This window comes from Trematomus bernacchii, unplaced genomic scaffold (genome assembly GCF_902827165.1).
Source record: "Trematomus bernacchii unplaced genomic scaffold, fTreBer1.1, whole genome shotgun sequence".
NCBI lineage: Eukaryota > Metazoa > Chordata > Actinopteri > Perciformes > Nototheniidae > Trematomus > Trematomus bernacchii.
In genome coordinates, this window is record NW_022987739.1 from 4,596,650 (window position 1) to 4,615,721 (window position 19,072).

The window sequence follows — 19,072 nt, forward strand, 5'->3', positions numbered from 1 at the left end:
GAAAAAGCCAATATCAATCCTGGCCCAAAGAAATGATCAGGGAGCTAGTGTTGTTATTATTATTCAGAAGTATTGGTATAGCTATATCGTATGCCGCTCTCGATATATATATTTTTCTGCTAAGCTATGTCTGTGTTCATCTGAGTCTTTACTCTCCATCTGCTGTTGTCCTAAGGGGAAGTGACAGTGCACATTCATTTCCATTGTACGAGGTTACTGTAAGGGCCATATGGGTTTGGGTGAAGTCATGGGAAAAAAGGGCGGGCAGAGTGTAATGGATGCAGCCACTTGAAAATATATTACTCTAATTTCATGGTAATTAATTAACGTACAGTAGCTGTTTGCTGGGGATCTCCGCCATGCCCCCGGGGGCTGACAGGCCATGAAACTGCAAATGTCATGACTCCCACTGACAGGAGGAAGGAGGGTAGGCTTAGATGGGTCAATGAGTAATTAAAGTTATTAGAGGAAATGGACTTAGTGTTAGGGAAGACACCATTTTTACAACTTCATATTACATGCCCAGAGCTAGCTGTTATATTTATCAGCAATGCCTGTTAAGCTATGGGTTTGAAATGGACCTTTAAGCCTGCCACCACGTTTCTGAAACTTGTGTCTCAAACTCCAAACTTTAGTGTTGGTGTTGTAGAGAAAATCCACTAAAAGATAAGCAGCAGAAAACTCTAAAGTCCTATGCATATATATTCCGGGTATTTGTGACACACAGTAGAGCACAGAGAGAGTAAAAGTGGGAGTAAAATATGCAAAGGTCTAAATCCTCTCTTCATCTTCATCAGGAGCTCTTAAGACTCTCTGAGACATGTTTCCTCTGGTGACCAAAATGGTGCCTCCACGCATCGCTCACGTGTGTGTGTGTGTGTGTGTGTGTGTGTGTGTGTGTGTGTGTGTGTGTGTGTGTGTGTGTGTGTGTGTGTGTGTGTGTGTGTGTGTGTGTGTGTGTGTGTGTGTGTGTGTGTGTGTGTGTGTGTGTGTGTGTGTGTGTGTGTGTGTGTGTGTGTGTGTGTGTGTGTGTGTGTGTGTGTGTGTGTGTGTGTGTGTGTGTGTGTGTGTGTGTATAAAGGTGTTTATAGTGGCTTAACAGCCTCTGCAGCCTGTCTACAAGTGGAACAGAAGAAACGATTTGTGCTATGAATCATGGGTTTCAGTGCTCCACACTGCTGCAGGATGTCTGGGGTGTTAATGAAGGCCTACACTTGCCACTATATCTTTCAACTGAGAGTAAAAAGAAGAGAATTCCAAAAATGCGAGGGGAAGGCACTAGTCTAGTTTAAACGAGGGACAGAGGAGTTGGAAGAAGAGGAAGGAAGCAAACAACAGCTGTGTGGACTGCTTTACATTTTAAAAAGCACTATAAAACCAATTTTAAGAGCTAAAATGTGGCTAAGCTATACCACCATATTTTGGCACATTCTCATCAATTTTTCCCAGCATGTTTTTGTTTCTCAGTCTCTAATGGCGCATTTCCACCATGGCGCGGAGCGCGGTTTAAGCGTGCCGTGTCGTGCCGTGTCGTGCCGTGCCCGTTTTTGGTTGCGCTTCCACTAGGCCTAGTTACGGCCCGGCCCGGCCCGGGGCCACTTTTTCACCTCTTTTCTGGCCCGACAAAATTGTGGTTCTATCGGGGCCAACAAACAGGGCTGAGTCGGGCTGAGTATGCTAAACTAGAGAGAGGATCGCTGGCAAGGAGGCTACAACTACAACAAGATGGACATATTTGACCGTGATTTAATTGTAATACACGTTTCAAAATGATGCCGAAGTAACAACATACTGATACCGGTTAGTAAAAACCATGAATTAATGCTTTGTCAAGTCTGCAGACAGACGGCAGGCCTTTTAAAATGCGTGTTTTCTAAATGGAGATTGGCTAAGCTAACGCAGTATATGCTCCGACCGTCCACACTCACAACAACGGCCTATACAGACATAAATAAAGCAGCGACTGTATTCACCATGACACAGGCAGTCTGTGGTTTGTACTTGTTTAACTTTTGTCGAGTTTCTGAACATATATAAGGAGCTGTGAGCTCTGAGTGCTAACAGCTAACGGCTGTGTTGTTTGTCTGGGGTTCTCATTGAAGATGACGTCACGGCTCCGCCTACACTGCGTTACTATAGTAACTACCCCAGTTCCTAAACTGTAATGGAAGCGCAGCATGAAGTGAGCCGGCCCTGTTAAGGCCCAACGCGGCCAAGCAGTACCGAGCGTGGCCGAGGCCGACCGTGTGGTGGAAATGCACCATAAGTGTATGTTTTGTATGTAACCCACCCACACCCAGTACATGGCAGAGGAATGTGAAGGCATTTTGAAGCTAGCCGCCCTACTGTCCTACCTCAGGCTAACCTCCAGCAGCCCCGGCGATGTAGTGTCAGCAATGACATTGGGATTCTATTAGCAGGTTGTACGAGGCTCTGGCCCCCTGCCCTGTGGTGAGACCTACCATTGATCTGTCATGGGAGATGGCTGCTCCCCGCTCCTCACTCCCATAGGGCTCAATTTGAACCTCTCCAAAAAACCAGGACCGAACCCTCTGCTTGAAATCTACCTGGGGAGCGGAGAGAGAGAGAGGAGAGCGGAGGAGTCAAGGTCAGGCGCGACACCGCTGTGCAGATAAAGACGACTGCCTATGGTCGACACAGACCATAATGGCCAGTGAAAAGTGAGGTTATTTGTTATCGATTCCCAATGAGGGAAATCACCGGGTCTATATACTGCTGTTTATGGCTGGGCAAGGGCCCCCCGTGTGTGTGTGTGTGTGTGTGTGTGTGTGTGTGAGTATGTGTGTGTACCAGACGGTCGATGCGAGGCCGAGAGAATCCTTTGAAGGACGGCGAAAAGAAATGAAAGTCTTTCTGTCACACCCTGGCTCTCTCTCCTTCTATTTTGAATGAGTGCATAGTGATCTGTTTTCCCAGCCAGCCTCATTTGTATTTTTACTGAATTACCCCGGATGCGCAACCTGAACCCACTTATGCATGTCACTTAGCGTTTGTTGAAGTTAGGCGAGACAGGGTCCTCATCAGGTTTCAATGAGGGAGGCTATGGCTAAGTGGCCACTTGTCATGTTTATTTATTTCTTTTTGTCCCCGATTCCCACATGATGCCTTTGTTGGCTGTCCAAGTTGTTTAGAAAGAAATGCAAGACCAGAGGAAGAGACAAGGGATGATGGAGGCATAAATACTATCATCTATTGTCTGCTGTGTTTCATAAACTTTTAAGTGTTTAACTTTTCTATTTTGATATGGCTTGTTTTTTTATGGTATGAGTATAAAGCATGGACTCTTTAAGCGGTTAAATAAACGAATAACGTTCCTCCCGTTGTGAATTTAATGTGTTTACATAAATTCATGGAATCTTTTAATCCTTTTTGACTTACACAGTATGAAACGATGCTATAAGGAACACAGCGGTGTGTGTGAATTAACAGTATGAAAGTACAAACAGAACAGAATATTGAAATTGCCCCCACAGGCGATCCTCTGCTGGGGCAGCGAGACACTTCCTGGTGCTGCTCCATTTCATATGTATGAAAATGTCTCACGGATCCATGATATACATTATAGATGAGGGCTCCCGTTCTGCACCCTAGTCACTGGAGCAGAATTTTTCCATGATACGCACCCCCAACATCTCCCCAACCCCCATTGCTGCCCACTCCTCTCCTCTCTTTCTCATCCCTCTCTCTAATCATTTCTCCTTCCATATGCCCCCCTGGTAGGAGCGTTGTTCCATCCCTCACCAGCTCCCTTTTATCCCTTTCCAGCCCTTTGGTCTCCTATCAATTCATCCTTCCATAAGTCAAACCCTACATCTTTACTTCCACCCATCCGCCCTTCCTTCCTTCACTTATAATCTGCCCCTCCCCCATCCCATGTAGCGAGCAAGCGAGGAACATGTGACCAGCGAGGTGGGAGCCTGCTGCCCCCCCCCCCATCCCCGCAGTGCCACCATACGTTGATTTGTCTCCTCCGGTTCCATATTGATTTTGTTTTAAACAAGGGGAAAAACACAAGAAGAATGAGCTGCCGGAGGTGACACGTACTACAAAAAAAAAAGGTGGAAAGGGAGGAAAGAGAAAAGAGGAAAAGTGCTTTTATATATCAAATCTGAGTTGGGTCCCAGGGGATTATCAGGAGGAACTGTACAGAAGGTGAAGTGAAAAAGAAAGGGTCAGAAGGGAGGAACCGGAGATGAAGACAGAGAGAGAGTGTGATATATTTTATTTAAAAATCTCTTTTTATTCCCACCCCTTACTTTGTGCTTGCTAAATGAGTTTTGGGGTTTGGCTATGTGGCAAATGCATCTCATTCTCTGTCATGGTACAGTTCCTGCCTTAAAATGATTCTCTGCTTAGTTCAATTTAAGTTGTGTGCAGAATAATCGATCCCCCCATTAATTCTACTTAGCTGAGCTTCACAGTACAAGCCCGGGCTTGACTGGTCCACCAAGGCCAGCGCTGCTGAATGGCTGACCTTTACACGGCTCGGACTGCCATTGATTTTCAGCAGGACTTATTTCATGAACTGGGGTTTGGGACAGGGCGCCCAGATGAAGATGAACTATGAGGCGAAATCTGTTTCTTTAGGCCTTCTCATTTTCTCTGCACTCGTCCTTCTTTCTTTCTCCCTCCTCTTTACTTTGGAATCAGTACTGTACACCGACTGAGCTCTGTGGGTGGTGTAGTCTGAGAGCAAATACAGCGTCCCCTGTGCGACCCCCCCTTGAGCTAAGAGCCCCCTGTGTCCTGTCAGTGGAGTGTTGGAGTGTGTGTGCGCTTTATGTCCATGCTTTAGTGTTTACGTATGTATGTTCCGGTCCATGCTCGAGTGTATGTAGGTTACATTGTTAAGTGCTTCAGGAGGGCTCTCTCTGTGACATGGCCCCTCGGTATTTGCAGTTAGGAAATAATGCAAAGCAGAAAGTGTGAACAAGCCATTAGAGCTCCCAGGACTGCACTCGGAACCAAAGATTCGAGGAAAGCAATCCTGACCTCCTAAAACGACAGACACAACATCCACCTTCGAGCCTTTAGGGGTGAAGAGGAGAGAAAAGAAAGAATAGAATCCATCGCAAATCCCCCAATGTAATTTCAGTAGGATTTAAGGTCCTATATTGCACCATGTTAAATCTTTAAGTCCTAATTGTTAGATGAATGTGATACGATGAACATCATTCAAATGAATAAATAATACAAACTAAGACAAGAAGGGGAGGAAGTGTAGGAGGCTTCTGAGTGTGATTCAGCTCGAGTTCAAACAGAGTGCACACAGTGTCTCCCTTCCTCTCTCTTCCTTCCCTGCATAAGCTGTATATTAGTGACTATTGACTGTAAAAAAACATCTTTAAATGTAATACCAGCTCATGAATACATGCATGCGTACAAATGTCCGTGGGAGGCACGAGGGGCAGGTGAGGTGACGCGCTGTCAGGGATGCTGCAGTTAAAATGGATGTGGAATGAGGGCACTGGTGGGGCTGACGGGGCTGACAGGTGTGTAGCATTTCCACTGCACCTCAAGTTTAGGCATCATCATTTCATGATGGGGCTCATCTCTCACTTGAGTTCTTGACAGGTCCCAACTTGGGACTCTGAATATCTAAAATAGATATGCAGTACTTCTCTTGACCTGCTAGAAACACATTCATCCCATACTATCCCAAACTATATATCACAGAGACTTGAAATGAGGTTGGAGCCTCTGCTACTTTCTAAAAAACCTCATGCAGTACGTGACACAACTTCCTGTAGTCCTCACTCGTCAACATTTTACATTTAAATGTTAACACGTACAAATTCTGCCCACAGCCACATCCTCTCCCCCACTCCAAACCCCACCAATAATAATCGCCACCCCAAGGCCTTTGGAGGTAGTGTGGACTGGGAGTTGGCAGAGACACTTTCGATGTGTTTTCCGCTCCAATGCTTCTTGTTCTCACTTCGTCAGGGTGTGTTTGCTGTAGATTGGTAGAAATGGCGAGAGGTCAGGCCGGTGTTTTTCATGTCTGGCCCTCAGGTTCTGTGCAGTTCAAGGTTGAATCAGACACATTGAAAGGGTTCTGTGTTTATTTTGCAAAACCATTTTACTGTGTTCCGGCGTCAGACTTGAGTGGAGGAGGAGGAGAAGAGAGACAGGGCTAGAAGACAGGCTTGTCCCTTTTTGTTTTGTACTGAATGCGCTTATAGACAAGCAGGGATTTTCTCTAAGTGTCAGGATGAAACATAAGCAAGCTTTACAGCCAAGGGATGGAGTGGAGGGAGAGTGATGGAAGCAGCAGAAGTCGCAGGTGACAGAATGTTTTGTGTGTGTGTGTGTGTGTGTGTGTGTGTGTGTGTGTGTGTGTGTGTGTGTGTGTGTGTGTGTGGGTGTGGGTGTGGGTGTGTGATAGAGAGAGAGACATGGGGTATTGATATGCTGGGAATGAAGCTCTGAGCAGATGGACAGAGCAGGCTGGCCCTGTGTCGATCCTGTGAGCTCTGGCTGCTTCTTGCCATCCCCCTTTGATGGACACTGACACACACGCACGAATGAACACACACACACACACACACACACACACACACACACACACACACACACACACAAACATGAACCAGGCTACGAGTCCAGATCTCACCAACTTCATAATGGTCCTATAGGAAAACAAATGGTGTAACCTCCTATCATTAATAACCAGTATGTCATACGGATTTGTAGCTATGGCAGATGTGTCTGCTTAATGAGACCGAATGGAGAAGACCTCCAGTGGCATCTCAGAGTAGACAGCAGGATTGTGGAAGAGGGTGTGTAGACTGGAAGCTTATAGAGAAAGGGATAGTTAAAGAAGACAACTTATGATCACTTTGGAAATAATGCAATTAATTGAGGGTAGTAGTTTTACTACCTAAACTTCTGACGTAGGTTTGTGTCTCTTCCTGTCTGTATGTTTGAGTCTCTGTCCTGCTGGCATCCCTCAGACTTCTCTCCAGTTCAGTTCCAACATGCTTGGCTGCGCTGCTCTCTCTCCCTCCTTCCGTCTATCTCTATCCTCCTCTGGCTTCTTCTTGTCTTGGTCCTCTCCCCTCCTACGAGGGGTGGCATAGGGAGTGCAGGGGGAAAAAGTGCAAGTGTTGGTGAATTGCTAATAGGCAATCATAATGCTCAGGACAAGGATGCCTACTGGAGGTCCAGGGACCATTAAAGAAACGTCAACTCGGCATAGGTAGGCCAAGAATTATGAGTCAGTGGGCTGGCAACAACTCTTGGCTCCTATTGGTCAGGGCAGCGGGCTGTAATCTGTCACAATCCTGGAGTTGCTGTGACAGCAGCAGGAGCATTCTGGGCTCAACACAGAGGGTAAAGGAAGCATGCAGCTAGGGGGGAGTGTGTGTGTGTGTGTGTTTGTCCATGTATAAGCCTGTATGAGTGTGGTGGACTGCATGTAAGGCTGTGCAATAAGCGGAAAATGGAAGGAAACTGACTTCATCACTATCTCGCACAACTTAATTTAATAATGTTTGTATGTTCAGAAAATGGATTCAATAAGTCAACTGTAGCGTTCCCTATTAATGCTCCTGAAAGTACAAGAATGAATTACATTTAATCCTAAATACAAACAACTTGCGTCAGTTATGTGGGTTTAATCCAATCTGGCGAAGTCAAGTCAGCGCATTGTTCCACCAGCTTTAAGCAATTAAAATAAAAAACATTTGAGTTCAGTTGAACTGGGATAACTCAAATATTGAATCCTAAATGTTGGAGAAAATACAGCTGGCGTTGTACTAACAAAGGTTTGCCATATGATTTATGTGGGCACAATTTGGCATCAGAAGACACAGTGTTGAAAAATAAATTGGAAAAAGGTCTATTGGAAACATGAGCAATTTCTCTCATCACCTGGAGCACAACCAAGTCATAAAATATGAATATGTGCATGCATGTGAGGGTAAGAAATTACGGACACTCACACATTTGTCGAGATCATGTCTTGCCTGCTACACAAACGTTTGATAACGTCACTTCAAACCAAAATGTGCCACATATTGAATGAGATCCTATTTTAAACAAAGCATGCATTGACAATGATTCTGTTCTTAGGGAAGAAAAAATGTAATACATGTAGTTCCCAAAACTACAGAATGTAACAGTAATATAGAAATGAATTGCTGTTCATTGTTACTATACTGCGAGGATGGCAGATCTGGAGATCTCTTGTATTTAAAGAGAGACTGTAAATGCACATGTACTGTAACGCTGTGCCTGGGTGCGCACAGGCTGTACACGATGTTGTACATCCTTACCGGACATAATCTTCAAAGCAAATATCAGGCAGGAGCCGGATAGGGAACATGGCGTCAGTGCATAAGGGCACCTTTAAACATTAAAGCCTCACATAAGTATACATCTGTAATTCTGTCACGGAACATATCCTCTGCTATTTTGCTACTTCCTGCTTACACCGGACCCTCACTCTGGTGCATGCTGGGATTGGCATGATGTTGCCCTTCTGAAGCCGCTGGTTTGGGTCCGTCGTCATGATCTTATCTTTCTAAGGACAGTTCCTCAAAATGGACCGAAGAGTGTAAACCACAGCGAACTGTGTGTGTGTGTGTGTGTGTGTGTGTGTGTGTGTGTGTGTGTGTGTGTGTGTGTGTGTGTGTGTGTGTGTGTGTGTGTGTGTGTGTGTGTGTGTGTGTGTGTGTGTGTGTGTGTGTGTGTGTGTGTGTGTGTGTGTGTGTGTGTGTGTGTGTGTGTGTGTGTGTGTGTGTGTGTGTGTGTGTGTGATGTGAGCCCACCAAAAGCTTAAGCCTCCAGTGTGCTGCGCAGATAAGATTCATTAGATAGGTCGGTAAATGCAGGAGAGAGGCAAAGCGAGGCAGACGGAGAGAGAGAGAGTTTGAGCTCGCTGCTGCTCCAGCATTTGTTGACACAGATTTACAATGAGTGTCCCACTGCTTCACGCATTACAGTAACGCGCCATGTCAATAGCTCTCTGGGCTTGAAAAGCAGCCGTGCCAAAGATGTCTGGGAGTGATGGCCTCCCCCTGATAACCAAAGTGTGGCTCACGAGTCTGGAAGTGGAGGGAGAAGGAAAGGGCAGTAAATGGAGAAATACATATTTGTTTTATTTGTCTTATTAATTAATCCCAAACCACTCTTCTCATTCAATCTCTACATCTTCTCAAGCATCTCTCATTAGTTTTGCTGTTTCTGTCAGTTCCCTATGATCCCTTTTCCTCCCTCTCTTACCCCTCTCTCCCTCTCTTTATCTCTTGGACGCCCCGCTACAGGCTCAGTAGGACAGGATTTAGGCATTAGCTCAATCCCCCTATCTACTCCCCCTCATGATTGCACACTGTTTCTGTCCCCCACACACCCTAGTCCACTGCACAAGTCTTGTAGGACTCAGAGTCCCTAACACAAGTAACGGTGGAGAGCTTATACTCCACAAGACAGGAAGACATAATCAAGAAGACGGACAAGCATGGCGTGAGAGCCAGTGACAGTGTGTGTGTTTGTGTCTGTGTGTGGAGGGTAGGGACAGCAGAGGTGGGAGAAGAATTCAGATCTTGTACTTAAGTAGAAGTAGAAGTAGAAGTACCAGAGTGTAGGAATACTCTGTTTCAAGTCAATATACAAAGGTATTTGTATCAAAATATACTTACTGTCGAGTACCAAAAGTAAAAGTACTCATTATGCTGATCGGACAGTTTTAATTTACTTTGTATGCTGCAGGGTAGCTTGTGAATGTTACTCCAGGTGTAACTAAAGTATAATTCACATCATTAACCCACTTCTGAAAGTAACTCAAGGTATTGAATAGATTTTCCTCTGAAATACTCAAGTACAAGTCTTTAAAAAATGTACTTAAGTACAGTACTTGAGTAAATGTTCTTAGTTACTTTACACCACTGAGGGGCCGTTATAAGCACACTCAGAGGTGGAGGTTGAGGTTTTCATGAGTATTTTCAGTATATCAACCCCTTTACAGAAGTAATAAAGATTTTGATGAGAACCAACATCAGCCCGTGCCATGCAGCTTGGTCTGCTGAGTCATGGGGCCACAAATGAGGATGGTTTTGATGTGTGACATTCACCTTCATGAAATCTTGATGAGAGCTGAGTTCTGCTCTGTGTGTAATGAGGGCTGGAGCAGTCAGACAGCTGGCCGACCACTTCAGCTAGTAAAGCAATGATAATAGAGGGGGTTGGAAAGGCTTTTGGAAAGCACTCGCTGGATGAACTTCAGGCTGTTCCACGGAGGCAGTTAGTGTTTTGGGGAAAGAGATAAACAGGAACTTGGATGGCATCAGACAACAGAAGGTCTAATGGTCTTAATCAGAGATGTAGTAGTGGTGCTAGTACTAATGGTACTACAGATAGCACATGTTTACGAGTTAGCAGTGGCCTCATTGCTAATTTGTGTATTTAAAGGAAGCATTCAGTGTAACAGATGGATATCAACAGTTTTTTCCCCCAAAAGGAGCCATTCAGCTTTTGAAACAAGTCATTTAACTACAAAGCAAAAACAAGAGTGTGCATTTGTGTCCCTAATTATACAGAATGCAAGTTCAGTTTTTTCTGTATTCAAAATGGATGTAGCGTTATGGAGCAGGACTACGATGTGATATGGACTAGCTGAGGTGTGCAGGAGTCTTTCAGTCCATGTCAGCGCCTCCAGCTGTAAATCCTGTTGGTTCTGATAGGAATCCTAAAGCTTATAGTGGCTGCCATCTCCTTAGCACTGACTGATGCTTCTTATCAGGACCACCACACCGCTGCCGCCAGCACATTCTCACATATGGCTAAATTATAACCCTCTCGGTCAAAAATGTTCCCACATGCCTCCGAACATATATGGCCATGCTCACACAGAATCAGTATATCCACACATGGCCAGGCAGTACAGTATATCAAGGTCATACTGCAGTTAGATATCCACATGTCACTCACTTATACTTACATAAACATGGCATTCATATAGCAGCCTGTATTTAAGCAGATCTTGTTATTCACAAAAACCCACATGTGAACTTAAGATGTGTAAGAAACACTCATTATAAGCTCAAAACATACAGGAATTTGTTCTTGATTAAATATACTGTATTTCCCGCAACCTTTCTATGCTAATAAGGGACAAAAGTTGGTTGTCGACTATTCATTTCTCTGGCAATTTGTGATTCGACAATTTTCTTATAGTTTACAGACCAAACGACAGATAAATCAATAAAGAAAACAATGCAGGGTGAAGAACTCCACCAACACAACCTCTCCAAAGACTAAGATGGTCAGTTTGAATACCTAACAAATTAAATGTTATGTAAAGATTGGACTTTTCTACTGCGAAGACTACGCATATGTAAATTATGATGTGGGTAGTTTACTCTTTAGTGTAGATTGAATAACTTAAACCCAGAGTACTTGTTTTTTTTTAAAAGAACCCTAATATTTTCAGTATTTGATTAGTTGAGCAAAAATGTGCATTGTTTCATAAAACGCATCAATCAAATACTGCAAAACTTAAGCCTCAAAGTTTCTTGGGAAAGTGTTAAGATGTCTTTTCATATCCAGTTAATTTACAATATTAAGAAATAGTTCATTACCCAGCTCGACTAAGCCTATTAAATTTGATCTTCATTTGTAATTTTGGATTTTTTTTATTGGTAATGAACAATTATTGTGATTGCAATGAAGCACTTTAACTATAAATCATTACTCCACGGCTGTCTCTCTGCTCTTCTCTCCTTCTCTCTCCTCTACTGTATACAGTACAGATTTATTAGCTGAAGCCGGGGCCCCCGGACAGCCACCACTCAGCACTCCTTTAGATCAATAATTGGAAATATTAATTATATCAGCAGAGACGGCGCAGTCAGAAGCGGGCTGTTTATGCTCCTGTTACTGAGCAGTGCAGCAACATGAGCTTTGATGGCCCGCTAATACGTATTAATGATCCCAGGATAAACATTACTCCATATTAAACCTGAGTGAAAGCCAGAAGACATCACACATATTGTTTGGCTATTAGAGTTATTTTATTGCAAGCACTGTAAGTAAGTGCTGTTCCATAACTGCTGTAAAAAGACTTTTACTACTGAGAGCTTCTGCAAAACTAGGACAAGATTTAGTGCAATTGTATTCCTATTTACTGCATTCGGCTGTAGTGCAGGTCGGCTTTTTTTGAATTGTATTAAAGTTAAGGACTATAAAAGTATTGAGGCTTGGAATTGAAACTCTTTCCAAAGCAGTATTATTGTCTAGCTACTGGACCTCTCTGGGGTCTCAGCCGAGTGAAGTCTGAGACTCTGTACATTTCTATCCAGCTAAACTCCGCTAGTCATGAACTCATTACTGTCAGTGCCAACAGTGGACTCTATATCCTCCACACTACTAACAGGCCGAGTCCTGACTACAGTTCCTTGCTCTGTGTAATTTAAAATCAGACAGTGGAATGCCTTTGGTGGCCGCAGCCCAAGGCCTTGGTCCTTTCTGTGGCTAATAATAGTTTCAGTAGAAAGACTTTCTTTACTTCCAAGCGAGGCCAACTTTGCACGAATACTGGCATATCATACAATCAGGGAAATTGTGGATCTGTAAATGGATCATGTGTCTCTTAAAGTATATTATTTGTCTTCTTTTTAAACCAGTTTTGATATTGATTTTGATTTGATTATATTTATTTTGAATGTGTAAAACAATAATACAAACATTTAACATGAGAATTATTATACAATACAAAATTAAAGGTAGGGTAGGTAAGTTTGAGAAACCGGCTCGAGATCGCTAGAATTTGAAAATACACAACCGGAGAAAATCTGCCACTTCCTTATAGAGCCCCTCCTCCAACACACACGAACGCGCACATGACCAATGAGGGCACGAGATAAGTTTGTGCACAGATGGAAGGCTGACAGGCAGGTAGGCCATCCAGTTATTTTAGCCGGGCCGGCTAAAATGATTGGTCGTGCTTTTTACAGTACTACGGCTTCCACAGATGACATTTTTTTATGGATTTTTTGTCAAAGCACTTAAGATATTCATTGCTATCGGGATGTTAAGAGCATTCCATGGAATATAACAAAAAGTGTATCTCGAGCCGGTTTCTCAAACTTACCTACCCTACCTTTAAGCAGTGTCAAATTGATATACAAAAATATTACTGATTCTAAATTATATATAAACAAATGATCTACTTAATTACACATCCGAAAAGTACTAGTCACATGTAGGCGTATCAATTGGTAACTAGTTTGAGTTGAATAATCAGCAAAGAAAGGCAAACCAACAGGCAATGTGTGTATAATCCAGGCCCACTGCACACTACAATGTGTACTTTAGGCCTGGGGGTTTATGTCTCACCCTCCATATAAAACAGCATACTAGTGCAAAGAGCTTTAATTCAACAGACTCAAGGCTTAACTTGGTAAATGAGTCGGCTAAATAAAAGCATATGGAACTATAGATTCGTCAAAGCCCTGAGAGCAGCACAGTGTGTGGAGCGAGAAAGACAAGGAAAAGGAAAACTATTGTCTACTAGAGGGGGAGATGAAGAAATGTTACTCATTTAAATGTGAAGCCACTGCTTTGTTGTGAGTCATCAGACGAGCTTGTTTATTCAGATGAGTCAAAAGCGTTCAGCTCACATTTACTTGAACCAGGCCTTTGAGCCTAATGGAAAGCACCGTACATGTAAAAATGTCACTTATATACTCAGAAAGGTGCCCCCCGTGTCCATGTTTGCCGTTTCTTTTTACATGTTATCTCAATTATTTAAAGCCTCTCACAGACACGTAAATGCACCATAAGTCAGCACAGACTTGTCAAATGAGGCTTTCGACTGTATGATCACACTTTGTTCACTGTACTCGACCTTAACATTGTTTTCTTTACATAGATCTCACCTGTCTGCATGGTCATTTTCAGACAATGCTTAAAAAAAACACATTTAAAGGTGGGGTAGGTAAGTTTGAGAAACCAGCTCGAGATCGCTAGAATTTGAAAATACACAACCGGAGAAAATCTGCCACTTCCTTATAGAGCCCCTCCTCCAACACACACGAACGCGCACATGACCAATGAGGGCACGAGATAAGTTTGTGCCCCGATGGAAGGCTGACAGGCAGGTAGGCCATCCAGTTATATTAGCCAGGCCGGCTAAAATGATTGGTCGTGCTTTTTACAGCACTACGGCTTCCACAGATGACATTTTTTTATGGATTTTTTGTCTTAAGATATTCATTGCTATCGGGATGTTAAGAGCATTCCATGGAATATAACAAAAAGTGTATCTCGAGCCGGTTTCTCAAACGTACCTACCCTACCTTTAACAATAGTTAAAAAAAATGTATACCTAGTGATAAAATCCAAAACCCTGTATTTTAGCAAAGTGTTTTTCTGAGACCACAGCTATGTTTTCCTCAGCAGTTGTCAAATACAAATAATACTGATTAAGTTCAGAAAGACCAAATATCAGTAAAAGAAACAAATCTGGATTGAGCACATCAACGTTTTATTATATTAACACAGGGAAAGTCATATCATGTTTGGTCTCCTAAACCTTGTTAAATAACTCGAGGTATTTATAAAGTTTCTCTCCCAAGTTTAAAACACACTTTAACGTTTTGGTGGATTTATAATTGAAACAGTACATTTTAGGGAGGTTGATTGGTTAGTATTTAGTGATCGTATAGTGTAGATGTGCTGCTGTTTTTCTGTGTGTGTGTTTGAGAGAGACAAAGTGAAGGGCAGGAGGGTGGAGTCAGAAGAAGAAACGGAAAGTAATCTTATCTAAGAGCTGCAGGCGGCTTTCTTTCTCTCTCTGACTGTACTGTATCTCTCTTTCCCTTCTCTCCATCTCTTGTTGTCTTTTTCCACAATCTCTCTTCTTCTGTTTCTCTGGTGTTACCCCCCCCCCCTTCACCTGAACGTCCGCACCACCACCGAATGATAACCATTACAATTCAAACGTGTTGTGTTTTGTACAGGGAGCAGCATTGACTGTTCATTGTGGGTGTGTCGAGAAGCTCCCAGTGAAAACATGACCCACAGTATCTAGAGTTAATGAATGGTCTCCTAGGCAACAGCAGCACTCGATACATTTGACTTTAAATGACCATGTCTGTGCAGTGCGTGAGCATGCATAAAGTAACAGTGTGCTTTGCAACTTCATTTCAACTGGAATTACGCAATTTTCTTAATATGTCTTCAAGAGGAATGGAACAAACTGAGTGGCATCAGTAGTGACTGTTCAGGACCATAATGCATTGCTCTCGGGCAAATAAATAGGCCATTAAGCTGGCATGTTGGAGGCTGAGCAGTAACTAGCTTTAAAGGGAGCTGACTCCCACGCACAGGCACCCTGCAGAGCCGGCTGAGATCTTAGCATGGGAGAAGAGTCACAGCCGCAGATTTAGCCTCCTCCATGAACAGAAATCAACTGGCAGGATGGAAGCAACTTTTGTCCGTTTGACATGTCAAAGGCAAATTCAAAGATTTCCTGTGATGCAAAGTTATCTGCACATTTGTCTCGCGGATGTTTTTTTCCACCCATTCGGCGCTGTTTCTGTCTCAAAGGTTGCTTTGAACACGTGTGCGATGGTGTCGCGGTTGATTCTGTAATCTATCCGTACATGCTGCGGAGCAAGCGCCCTGTGGCTTGGCATTAGCATACTGTAGGGTTACTTTACTCGTGTTTTACAAAGAAGAAGGCACTTGTAGATGGAGAGGGAGGAGGACGAACCAAGAAGCGAAAGCGTCAACCTTCACAAGCGTAGCATCCTTCCTGTTTTCCGACAAAGACTTAGCCACTGCTAGTTATATTTACGATGGGTACATTTATGGAATCATTTCATTGAGGGAAGGTTACTCAGTTCTTCAAGGTGACAAAGGATACGTTTAGCACTTAATGAATCGGGCATGGGCCTCTCCCCCATATATCAGTATGTTATTAAGACATTTTAAAATCCCATTATGGTGTTTCTCCTTGAACATGTCATGCGTTTATTGGACTGCCCTGTCTTTAAATCTGACCTTTACAGTCCGACTCTGGTATCGAACAGCAAAAAGATACATGACAGGAGATAGAAGGAAATATATACAAATGTAGGAATAAAAACGGTGCTTTTCCATCGATCCGAATCGGATGCCTCGTAACGGTTTCAAGCTGTAAACAGATGCCTAAATAGCAGCTACAAATTATTTACTGTAAAAGGTTGAGTGTGGTAAGAGGTTACTTTAATGTTCCTTTAAACTTTTGGCCCCATTTTATTATGATATGTGTTTTTTTTATTGTTAAATCTATTTGTTTTGGACTGAATCATAGAAGAACGGGCACTGGCATAAAATCAACGCACATAAATCACATAAATGATATTGCCTGCTCTATGCTCCGCTACAGTACATATATATATATTATATGTGCTGTGTGTGTGGGCGGGTTTTTAAACCATATGCATGCTAAATATGTGACTAGGAGGCATGTGTTAAATTAAAGCTGTAACAAACATATTGTAAATCACAGCTAGGTCTCTCAAACTCCTTCCTATCTGGTGAAATTGTTCAGCTTGAACAACAATAATGGAAAAAGAAGGCGGTAAAATTGGGGAAGGAGGAGAGCGTGACACAAAGGCTGTGATGACAGAGGCATCTAATCCAGGCAATGCCATTCTTATCAGGGTCCAGTGGATTAGAGTGAGCCTCCTAACCAGAGAATCTTCCCAGGCAGACACTCTGCACAGCCCAGGGGCCGGATCAATAGGCCTGCATTGATCTCGCTCCTCCTGTGGCTGGATTCACTTTTAGTAGGACTGCCTCGGCCTCTATCACTTAGACACACATCGGCAGCCTTCTCCCTGCACCTGCCACGCAATACCACAAATACAAATGGACTTTCACACACACACACACTCCTTATTTGATATGGGGAACAGAGTTGTTTTGTTTACACTGAATAGCAGGCAGCAGAAACACTATGGTGTCAGGTCAACTTAGCCACATGATGGTGCTTCTGTTTTCTCTCCAGCTAAGGCACTTTGATCAGTGTCGCAGAGCAGCCATTGGTATGGGAGAGAAGGGTCTTGACACGTCTTGTTTTGTGGCCTTTTGTTGTAGCAACGACATCGCTAACCTCTCTGTTCTCTCTCCTCCAGATGACTCGCCCCATCCAGGTGAAACCGGCTGACAGCGAGAGCCGTGGAGGTAGTTGTCTTCTTTTCTCCATCATTTATTCATGTCCCCTTTTCATCTGCCTTATCTAGGCTAATTCTTTTCATTCTTTCCCTCTGATCTCATCTGTTCCACTGCTCGCAATGCTATATTTCTTCAGCCAACACTCTGTTTTATCCTATCCCAATTCCTTTATCGTGTTGCTGCGCTTACATACACACCGGTAGCAGTTCTACCACTCTTTCAAACACTTTAAACCACACTGCATCTGAATGTATATTTAACACATAACGCGATATCAAACACAGATATTTCATGTAATCTTGGTTTGACTGCCAGTGGCAGTTTGTAGAAAGGTCTGTAATCTCACCTCATATTTTGTGTAGCGTTATGTAGTATTTGTTTCTGGTACAAATCCTTTGGGTTAGTGGATTAATCTCCCACGGTCTCATGCTGTGAGTGCCCTTGTACTGGATGTAATTGAATTAAGAGTCTGTGTTATTTAAGTATGCAAGGCTGTGATGGGTTTCCCCGCTGTCCATCTCTTTTTTCTTGTTCCCTATGCCAAGTAGCCATTATTGTTAGCATTGTAAATGACATAGTGATTAGGCTCAATGCAGTAACCTTAGCCCTGCGAGGCCCCGTTCAAAACCCACTCTGCTTGATCTGTGTGCCGCTGAAACACAAGAGTAAATGGTATAGAGGGACAGAAAAATAGAGCAAAAGCACATACAGCTTGCCAAACAATCAATACATTTGCAGGGTTCTTGCCAAGATCCTCATTACTTGGCCTTAATTCTGTCGGCTTTGATCTCTCCCGTTTTCAGAGGCTTTCATTTACTCTGCCTATCTGCATATATGTTAATGGGATGAGTAGGCATCCTTTAAGTCACTGTCAGAAACAATGAACCTTGCTGTTCTTTTTTTGGTGTGCATCTAATGTGTCACCCCGTAACAAAGCAAGTCCCTTTTTTGTTCTTGTTTAAAAGGAACGTTGTTTCAAGTCTTTCTTTTTTTTTTCCTGTGGAAGAAGAGAGAGACTTTGGAAGTGAAAAACCGGCCGGGAGAGAAAATGCAAGCCTGATGCCAAGTGCATACTGTACATCTGCCTCGCTGCACTTCTGAGGCTTTACCTAAAAACCTCTGCCATTTTTTGGGGTGAATTGGGATGGCTGGCCACTTGGCTGCCTGTCAAATGCACACAATCTTCAAAGGACAGCGTAACCCCTTGAGATGGATGGAGGAAAGGCCAAGAAAGATCACTGTCAGTCCTCCATGTTCTCTTTCTTTCCTTCTCTCTTTCTTTCTGTTCACCTCATTGTCCCTCCTTCTCTCAACCATTCATTCGGAGCTTTAGGGGAGTGGTGAGACAAGCAAAAGGGTCTTGTGCTGTGAAGATTGATGTCCCCTATAGCTCCATTGATTTTGCCATTGTGGTGCTGTGTGTCCACATTAACAATGACACTCAGCTGTCTCTTTACTTGGTTGTGAGTGGCCGGGTTTAAAGCTCCCATGGCACTTTGGTCCGTATGGGGTCCTCTTACTGGCCGGCCGTGGGGACCCCACTGAGGAACAAATGAGTGCTGGAACAGACCTGAGAGTTGCACATCATCTTAAATGACCAGGTCAGAGTGGTGCTGCAGGGGCAATCAAACACAAGCATGACTTTAACAGGATAGGGGGCTGAAGTGAAAGATGGGCGAGGGAATGTTCGTAAATGGATCTCATCTTCATTTTGATCTTGTATTTTCATCCTTCCTCTAATTTGCTGGCTTGAATTCTTTCTGCGATCATCCTTGGCAAAGATAATTCGGTTTTCTCCATATCTGGTTCTGTCTTCAGCTGATGGACGGTGCTGCTGATGCGCCTCCATGGCCTACTTTTACAAGACTTAGCTTCTTATTTGCTG

At 43.4% G+C, this 19,072-nt stretch overlaps 1 protein-coding gene across 6 annotated transcripts in view; it reads left to right on the plus strand.

Moving 5' to 3' along the window:
- celf5a (cugbp, Elav-like family member 5a) overlaps nucleotides 1-19,072 on the plus strand; it is a 178,909-nt gene that overhangs the window by 83,029 nt on the left and 76,808 nt on the right. For all 6 annotated transcript variants that reach the window (XM_034147885.1, XM_034147886.1, XM_034147887.1 and 3 more), the window contains exon 3: nucleotides 17,148-17,196. In XM_034147885.1, coding sequence (XP_034003776.1) covers nucleotides 17,148-17,196 — 49 coding nt within the window. The remainder of the gene's footprint in view (nucleotides 1-17,147; nucleotides 17,197-19,072) is intronic.